Below are 10,014 nucleotides of genomic sequence, written 5' to 3' on the forward strand. Positions count from 1 at the left end.
ACTACTGCTAAATTAGAATTCAAATCCGTAATTATTTGAATCATATGATTTGTGAAACAACTTCAATTAATAATCGTCCGCTTGTGAGTTTATTAAATTGTAGGAACAACAATTGACTAGATTTTATACATCCGCTTGTGTATGTGTTGTCAAGATTCATCAGTTTTACTAGTTTGTATGCTGCATTGGATTTAAATATAATCGCTTGTATTAGGTTGATTCATTGATAAGGGTTAATTTAGAACGTTTGTGTCTAGTTAACTAAGATTAAGGTGAAACAGAAATTTAATTTTCAATGATGAATATTCGATAGAATTAATTATTTTTAGATAATCAATGATCGAATGAATGATTTTAAGGGTGTAGTCGATCGATACCAAGACTTGTTTTTAATTAATTTCTTCGTTATAATTTAATCTTGCATGATAGTTGATAGAATTTCATTAAATATTGCTTTTAAATTTTTAATAGTTAATTCAAAACTCAAAACCCCATTTTATCTATTTTCATTATTTTTAAGAACACACTTAAATTTTACTTTCCTCGTGGGAACGATCTCTACTCTCACTACTGCATATTTTATTTATCTAATTTGAGTTGGGTAATTTGGGCGCAACACGACTAAGAGTTACCAAATTACCTTCAAAACATGTATTCCATATTTTTAAGTTACAAAAAGTCATAACCGATTTATAAATATCCAACTCTCATAAAAATATTCATTAATTAATTGTAATATCATCTCATATAATAACTTTCATAGTTTTTTTTTATCTTTTATGAGGAGAAAAAATAGTTTTGTTAATTGTAAGATCATCCCATAAATAATTGTTATAGTTTTTAGCCTTGATGTTGAGAAAAAAATAGTTAAATTTTTAAATTTTAATGTTTACATATATGGTATGAGTGTGTTGATGTGTTCTTTATTTATTATTTTGGATTAAAACTTGACTCCATTTGAATTGATTTATTTCAACACCGGAGTGCATTTTATTCAAATATATATTTTAATAATGTTTGAAAATTTGATATTTCTAATATATAATTATGAACACATGATTTAATTATTTAGCTCAATAGGTTCTTACACAAATTTTGTGAAAGTTGTTGTTTTGAACTGAACATTTCTTATTATTAGTAGTAGGGAAAAGTAATGCGTAATGCTAATGAATAATTTTTGTAAAGATTTATTTATAAAAAATTAAAAAATTTACCTTCAAACATGCACCCTTAAATTACAAAAAGTTATAACCAGTGTATCCATCTCCAGCTCTTGTAAAATATTCCTTCGTTAATTGCAAGACCATCTCATAAAATAAGTGTTATAGTTTTTAGCTTTTACGAGGAGGAAAAATAGTTAATTTTTTTTAATTTCAACTTTTACATATATATATATATATATATATATATATATGATGTGTGTGTGTGTTGGTGTGTTTTTTATTTATTATTTTAGATTAAAACTTGCTCCACTTGAATTTATTTATTTCAACACCGATGTGTAATTTAATTTATATATATATATATATATATATATATATATATATATATATTGTTGGGCTTTGGCCCAACTTGTTTCTTTTCCCAACCCACTACTCATCTAATATATAATACCCATGTAAGAGCCGCCATCGAGAGAAGAGAGGAGTGTGATGTGTGCGTTCCATTCCTTCTTCTTCTGAAAGTGAGAAAGGCCGTGAGATTAGAGAAAGAGCAGGAGAGGTTGAAGGTTGCTTGGTGTGCTTCTTTCTTCCTTCACTTAGTGTTCCTGTCTTTGCTCGTCCCTGCTTCGTGCAGCTTTCGATGTGTTGTTTCCTTTCTCACTCGGTTTCGTTCGGCTTGCCTTTGTGGATATAGCGTGAGGTTGGGTTGGGAAGAGCCTTTGTGGTCTTCGCCGTGGATTGCCGATGGTTTGGAGAATTGTAGCGTCTGAGCCCCGGAATCCCTTTATTGTTAACTCACGTTATTGCTATTGTTGGTTTCCCTGTTTGTTGTGAGTTTTTGCAGGTGAAACCCGAACTAGAATGGCGGCGGTGCGGACGACGATTTCCCAACAGTGGTATCAGAGCAAGGTGTAGATCCGTCTTCAAAAGCTAGGTGGAGAACCGTCGTCGGAGCAGTCGCTGGAGCTGCTGGCCGTAGCTGCCTGGACGCCACAGCTGCCCACTGCCCGTTGCTCGAAGTCGCCGCTGTGTGCTGTCCACCGTGCCTTCGTGTTGCCATTACTGGTTCGTGGGAACTGATACTCTTACGTAGAGTTTCGCTCTGGTAAATTGGCTGGAACCGCTTTTTTATCGCTTTAGTAGCGTAACCGCTGGCCGCGGATTTATGTGTTGAGATTATGTATTGGTAGAATCCTAGGAGTGTGCATGTATTGCTGGAAGCCTAGGATTTATGTATGTGCATTTGATGCTGGTAGAAGTCTATAACTTTTTATGCATTTGTTGCTGTTAGAATCTTAGGATTTTTATGTGCCTATTGGTCACTGTCGTGTTTCCATGTATGAGGCTATCGATTGTTTTTCGCGTTTCTTTATGATTCGCCAGTGACCATGTGCGTCTTTGTGACCATGTGCATGTTTTCTGTCTGAAAATGTGTTAGCTTTGTGCTTGTGTCTCTTTGTGAAACCTGTGTCTTTGTCACTATGTGCTTTTTTCTTTGTAAAATTTGCTAGATTGTTTTTTCTATTTTTCTGAGTGAAAAATAGTTATGTAGGAATATTTTTTTTTTCGGAACTTGACTGGGCTCCAATCGAGGTGGAGCGTTTACTTGGTTAGAGTCTTGTTTCTGAAAATGTTTAAAAGTTTTTTAAACTTTGATTTTTGACAGATTTGTTCTGTTTTTAGTTGTAGTGTTGTAGCTTACTTTGTGTTTGTTGCATATTGGTTTAAAAGACTAACTTTGTGTTGTCTGTGTGGGGCGATGATGATGGCTAAGTGACTCTCGAACTAGTGAACCGGTATTGGGCCAAAAGATGGAGATTGTTGGGCTTTGGCCCAACTTGTTTCTTTTCCCAGCCCACTACTCATCTAATATCTAATACCCATTTAACGTATTTAGATGTAAGAGCCGCCACCTAGAGAAGAGAGGAGTGTGTTGTGTGCGTTCCATTCCTTCTTCTTCTGAAAGTGAGAAAGGCCGTGAGATTAGAGAAAGAGCAGGAGAGGTTGAAGGTTGCTTGGTGTGCTTCTTTCTTCCTTCACTTAGTGTTCCTATCTTTGCTCGTCCTTGCTTCGTGCAGCTTTCGGTGTGTTGTTTCCTTTCTCACTCGGTTCCGTTCGGCTGGCCTTTGTGGAGCTTGTCATTTTGACCTTATCATAATAATTGATTTTACAAAAACATCCTCATAGAATTTATCAAGTGTGTACAAACCAAGGACAAAGTTGATAATGCACAATGAAAAACTTTGACCTTGATTCACACTTTTATAATTGGTATATAGATTAATTAATATACATATAATTAAATATTAATTAAGTCGGTATACACGGTATAAATTTATAGTGAAAAACAAGAGTTTTTTTAAATGTCGGTATAGACGGTATTATACTGATATCGTACCGAATTTCGGTATACCGAAAGTTTTTGGCAAGAATGGTATGAAATTTATGTTATACCGAAATTTCGATATATCGAATGACCTTGATCAATCAAATTTTTTGATTTATGACCTTCTTTAAAAAAAAATTTGCAATGCAAAAACAAAACAAAGGAAAAAAATTTATAAGGTTATATTTCAAAATCATGGTCAAACAAAAGTTATTTACTTAAATAAATCCCTATATATATTTTACACAAAAAAGATTTAACAAGATAAAAATTAATATATACAGTGTCATGGTATGGTAAATGTAGGGATGAGCATTATTTCGATTAAACTGAATTAATCGACCGAATGAATTCGAAAATTCGATTCGATTAATTTAAAATTCTATTTTAGTGTTAGAAAATTTTGGTTATTGATTTTTGTCAAAAAAAATTCCGTTTAACTGAATTATAAATAATTAAATTTTGAATTTTTTATTAAAATTTAATATTGTACTTATGTTTTTGTTATTTAAATTTTTTTAAAGCTTAATGTGTTTTATCATGATAAAAATATCTTATTTCAATTGTTAATTTTATAAAATTTTATATTTTTTAATTTGTTTTGTAAAAAAATTGATTAGTTCAAAAACCAATCGAATTAATCGATTTTAATTCAATTTGGTAAATCGAATTCAACATAAATTTGATTCTGCTTGATTAGCCTAAAAGATTATTTCGTTTTCGATTTTGATTTTTGACCGAATTAACCAAATTCTTACCCCTAACCAGCTAAGAGAGAGTATGAATACTTAAAGCCGCATAAAGGCAACAGTTACGAAACACCACCGAAAACACACATAATTAACTCGCGCCAGTGCACAATTAACCACAAATTCGCGCAAGGAAACAACACTACTACACAAACAGGCGAACAATTTGTGCATGGAAACTAAACATTATTACACAAACGAACAAGTGAAATACACCATATCATGAACAATTTTGAAAAAAAATTTAAGGACACACATCAAAATTCGCGCAAGGAAACAACACTACTACACAAACAGGCGAACAATTTGTGCATGGAAACTAAACATTATTACACAAACGAACAAGTGAAATACACCATATCATGAACAATTTTGAAAAAAAATTTAAGGACACACATCAAATTAGCCAGAGTTTTGAGGAAATTACACCACTGCGCATGTAGTAGAAGCGAATGGCACCTAAAACAATCATATTAGACTTCACTCGACCGCGATTTTTTTTCGTGTTTCTTTCCGGAACATCCCTTTTCCTGCATCGGAAAACACAACGCAGATGAGCCGTGCATTGTAAACAAGCAAGCTTCCCATGTTACAATTAAGTATGAACATGATCAATCGTCGAGAATTTGATACTAGTTTATGCACGGTACATGGTATCGTTCAATTTGCATGAAAGAATGATAGCAATGATAAAAACGTGCAATTGCATGGAGAATCACAGAAAATGAACCCAAAAGCGCCAAACGAAGCACTCAATGAGTATATAATTCACACAATTCCTTCATAGTTGACATATTTATTATGCTGCAGTCCGAGCAAACAAGTACATAATAATCTCAAGTTTCATTAAATAGCTAGCACATTGCGCCAAGCCTCATGAAACGAACATAAGAATTTAATTTTCTCCCCAAATCTTCTTTTTTTCTTTTTATTCCTCCCTTTCTGAACCCCCTTTGTCCTTACCAAGAACATTCTAGCCATTATATATGCATTTGATAGTCTACATTTTTTGGTTTTGACATAAACCCACCGATCCCGGATCAAAACGAGTAGCCTAACCATTCCATCTTATGTTTAACAATCTAAATATGTGCATTAACGAACGATAACAAAGGAAATTAGTCACGAGACTCTCTCTTGAGAACGAAGTTGAAAAACTGGTGAAAAAGCAAACTTTACAAGTATATCAGCCATAAATGTCTGGCAAATAAAACAATTATTATATTACACAAATTATTACCGGAATAAAACTTGCCTGGTATAGACTTGGGGCGGCAGTTTTGATGAACCACATGCTTGACCGTTTCCTTTTGCGTAAGTGCATGTTTAACAGCAATTCGCCTCGTGGGAGTTGAGCAGTCATTACGTGCGATCTCTCTAATGTTGTCCTTCCTGTTTCTACTATCCTGCATCGTTTTCTCGCTGCTTTGCCCAATAAGATTACAACGTACACTAGGGATTTCCTTTCGTTGAGAACGTACTCCTAATGTACAACAGTCAAAATCTGTTCATTATAAGCAGAAATCTTCTCCAAATGCAAGAATGAATAAATATGCAACAATTTTGTAATATATTAAAGGAGTGTTTGCAATAGATTGTGATTTTGTAAAAGTGATTAATTTATATTTATAGATTATAAAAAAGTTAAAAAAAATCAAAAGTTGGTAGTGTTTGGAAACAAATGTGAAAATCTAAAAATCAAAGTTGGGTAGTGTTTGATAAATAAGTGATTATAGTGATTTTAGCAATGACCTTCTTATTAGAATCACTTTTGGAGAATCATAATCACCACATGACTAGCTTTTGAATTTCAATTAAGTTAAACATAAGCTAACACATAATCTGGGTTTAAGAAACACACAAAAATGATTTTTTTAAGTCAAAAGCTAACAATCACTTTTTTTTAGTGATTGCAAACACTCCCTAAATAACTTTGTATGATGTTTCACTATGTGGTTCTGCATCCAAAGTAACTCGAACAAGCTAATTTCATTGTCCCAAATTTAAGTTAAAAGAAGTAAACTCAACATTTTCCCTCTTTGCTACGTATTACACTTCATTCTTTGATTCTGATTCCATGTATAATATATGGAACCAAGCAGATCATCAACCAATGCGAAAAAGTTATTGAAACGATTAAACCAGGTGCTTTCATTTCAAGTCATTCCACGGAAAGCAAAACTTGAAATAGAATTTTATGAGTATAATGCTTTCTTCATAGTGTAAAGAATTGGGCCGTCGGGCTAATAACTTACAGAAAAGATTCGGCTTAAAATGGTTCTAAATCACTAATGGTATATGTTTTTAAACACCACTCAATATCTATTAAAATAATTTGTGATTTTAAATTAATCAAAGTCATGTTAAATGAAAGGTCATGCTCTAGATGATTAAAAAAAGAGGATTTATTAGACTTGGTGTATTAAGTCTTGCATTAATCGATGTAGTAAAAAATTTGATTTAGGGAGTGTTTGCAATAGATTGTGTTTTTGTAGAATTGATTAATTTATAGATTATAAAAAAGTTAAGAAAAATCAAAAGTTGGTAGCGTTTGGAAACAAATGTGAAAATCTAAAAATCAAAGTTTGGTAGTGTGTTTGATAAATAAGTGATTAGAATGATTTTAACAATGACCTTCTTATTAGAATCACTTTTGGAGAATCATAATCACCACATGTCTAGCTTTTGGATTTCAATTAAGTTAAGTATAAGCTAACACATAATCTAGGTTTAAGAACACACAAAAATGATTTTTTTAAGTCAAAAGCTAGCAATCATTTTTTTTAGTGATTGCAAACAGTCCCTTAATATGCTTAGAAAATTGGTGATTCCAGTGGGATATTAACTGGCCATTCCGTAATCTTCGAGTAGGAAAAAAATCAATAAAAAAACTACAATTAATAAAATAGAACATCAGTTCTTTGGTCTTCCGCTGTGCCCAACGAGTTTGGTATCAAGAGCCACTTGAAAAAGAAAACCCATCATGCAAATTCATTCAAAACAACAGTAACCTTTCTTATGTGTTTTGGAACGGGTCCCACGTGACCAACATCGATTTATTATTTTGTGATCTCTAGAAAGCAAACTTAATTCCAAAGTTATAAACTTGCCGTTGGCAATCTAATGCCATCCAGAAATTTCCAAAATCAAAATGGCCGCAAAGTCAGGTCTTACAATGTTGAAATAATCTCCAAGTGAAGTTCCCATTTTTGGAGGCGAGCATTACGATTATTATTATAGCAGTGAAACGAGAGAGATCTTCATTTCTTACTACTTTTGGGATATAATCAAGAGTTCTTATGCCGAGCCTCCCAAATATGAAAAGTCCCTACTGCCTGGAATGAAACTAAGCAGAAGGGTACAAGAAAAACAAAAGAAGATTTGTACTTCTCCTCGCTAGATTAAACAAGGGGTAAGCAAATCTATATGCCCCTGAATATTCAATAAGAATGGAAAAAGATGTATGGAAAGTTTTGCAACAAGCGTTTCATGGAAACGACAAAGTTGTCTCATTTACAATCACTATGCGGAGGTTTTCGTACTTTTCAATAAACCAAAGTTAAAAGGCATCAGAATTTTTCACGAGAGATTTTCAAATCGTGAATATTATCCAAAGCCTTGATGACAACATTAATGATAAAAGGGTGATTGAGAATGTTCTCAGGAGTTTACCACCCAAATTTGATCATTGTGTTGCAGCCATTGAGGTAGTAAAACACCTCTCAAAACTGACAATGCATGATTTGATGAGTTCTTTGCAAGTGCATGAGCAAAGAATCAACCGATTTTCGAATCAATCTGGGAATGCCAATTATTTTTTCAGAAAAGGAGAGAAACCAAAATAATCATCGAAATTGGGAAAGAAAAGATCCAGAAAAAAGGAGAGACTGACGAAAACATAAGGAGCAATGTTGGATCATATGCGATATTACAACCACGCTGATTGGAATTGTTGAACAAGCTGTCACATTCCAAATCATTCTCATACATTGCAGGTTTTAACGGAAACAAGAAAGGAGCGAGCAAATGTTTCAAAAGAGGAAACCAAGGATTTGTTTTACGCATGCATGTAGGCAGAAAGCAAATCCAAGGATGTTGGCATATTGAGAGTGGTGGTAGTAACCACATGACAAAATGTCTCAATATTTTTGTGGAGATCGACAGAAAATTTCCCCACCGAAGTGAAACTGGGAGATGGAAAAACGCGAAAGGTTGTGGGCAAAGGCACCATAAAGGTCTACACCAAACAAGTTACCAAAAAGCTTATTCCCAAAGTTCTTCATGTGTAATCTTGTTCAAAATGTGTCAAGTGTCGGTCAGCTTATTCAAAAAGGCTATTTAGTTCATTTTTTATGATAATGATTGTACAACTTTCGATAAGACAAGGAAACTGTAGCGAGAATTCAAATTGATGAAAATAAAGTTTCTTCTAGTTATGTCGGTTGAAAAAAATGACAATTCCTAAATCTGAAAATTCAAGTGATTTCATGAAACCGCCTTTCAATCATGGTCATGAGCCATAACCAACTCCAAAGCAGTAGAATCAATTAATGAAGCAGTGAATTCAACATATTAGGCAAAAAAAGCTTCAATCTATGGTAAAGATTTATGATGCTTATAACAATGTGGTCTTGTTCTCTTGCACACCCCTCTGTATGAAGACAAAAAGGAAGTCGCTAATTTGGTTGAAGCAATGAAAGATTAAAAAGTAGAAAGAGAAATGCATTTCATTTGAAGAAGAATTACGAGACAAAGCATGAAGCTAATGCACCAACCAACCAAAAGTAAGAAATACATACCCACAAGCTGTAAAGGAATATATTCAAATTAATCCAAGAGTCATGCTAAATTAAGGGTCATGTTCTAAATGGTCAAAAACAAGATTTACTAGCCTTAATATTTTGAATCTTGAACTAATCGATGTAGTCAAAGATTAGCTTAATATATTTAAAAATTGGTGATTCTAGTGGCATTAACAGGCCATTTTGGAAGAGACGGCGGACCCAGCAGAGGCGGGCCAATTTGATGTGATATTCGCTAACAGGCTCCACCCCTGACTGCGTTTTATTGACATGGGCCAGGAAATTTTAACACAAAATAGGGTGCATACACTTCTCAAGAAACTAGGGCAAATATCTGACTTTAAATCAAACTAGGAAGAATTCCTACAATCACATAAACTAAGAGATAAATGTATTGAATATCAAGAAACATGGACAATTTATAGCACCTGTAGGAGCACTCGTAGTTTCCACAGCGGAATCCAACACCATAGGGGCATACATGTGGCAATCACATTTCAAATACTCCTCCAATTCTCGCACCAATTTCTTCTCCTTTCTCTTAATGGGTTCACTAAAACCTTCACCTGCAACCCAGAAACAGAAACTTAACACAAGCGAAAAGGGAGAGCAAAAAAGGCACAAGCTTTGAGCATTTTTACCCAAAGAAGCAGGTGAAAATGTGGCAGGCGATTGAGGAGAAATCAAGGGCGAAAACATATAAGTGTCCGATTTCATGTAGTCGAAGAATTTGCGGAAAATAGTTCTGAGTCTGGTTCTTTTGCTGGTACGCTTGATGGGTTTCTTCTTTGGGAAGGAGACAACTTTCTTGGCCATGGTAACAGAAGTTGGAGAGGAATCAGAGATGGACAAGCAGAGGAGAAATGGGGAACGGATAATATTTGGAGTTGAGATATAATTGGTCCGCCGAAGAA

General features: G+C 33.8%; 1 protein-coding gene across 1 annotated transcript; it reads right to left on the bottom strand.

Moving 5' to 3' along the window:
* Positions 1–4,463: 4,463 nt before the first annotated feature.
* Positions 4,464–10,014, bottom strand: LOC140892761 (uncharacterized). The gene is made up of 4 exons (XM_073301744.1): positions 9,742–10,014; positions 9,529–9,666; positions 5,554–5,781; positions 4,464–4,828 (listed from the first exon to the last, which is right to left on the bottom strand). The coding sequence occupies exons 1-4, from the start codon at positions 9,914–9,916 to the stop codon at positions 4,779–4,781; spliced, it is 591 nt and encodes a 196-aa protein (XP_073157845.1). The 5' UTR covers positions 9,917–10,014; the 3' UTR covers positions 4,464–4,778.

Source organism: Henckelia pumila, chromosome 3, assembly GCF_033568475.1.
Source record: "Henckelia pumila isolate YLH828 chromosome 3, ASM3356847v2, whole genome shotgun sequence".
Classification (NCBI taxonomy): domain Eukaryota; kingdom Viridiplantae; phylum Streptophyta; class Magnoliopsida; order Lamiales; family Gesneriaceae; genus Henckelia; species Henckelia pumila.

Coding starts and splice junctions, on each gene's coding strand:
- LOC140892761 (XM_073301744.1), bottom strand. CDS start 9,916: ATGGCCAAGAAAGTTGTCTCCTTCCCAAAGAAGAAACCCATCAAGCGT. Junction 5,782..9,528: donor AACTACGAGTGCTCCTACAG/GTGCTATAAATT, acceptor GTTGTACATTAG/GAGTACGTTCTCAACGAAAG. Junction 4,829..5,553: donor CCGCCCCAAGTCTATACCAG/GCAAGTTTTATT, acceptor TTTCCGATGCAG/GAAAAGGGATGTTCCGGAAA.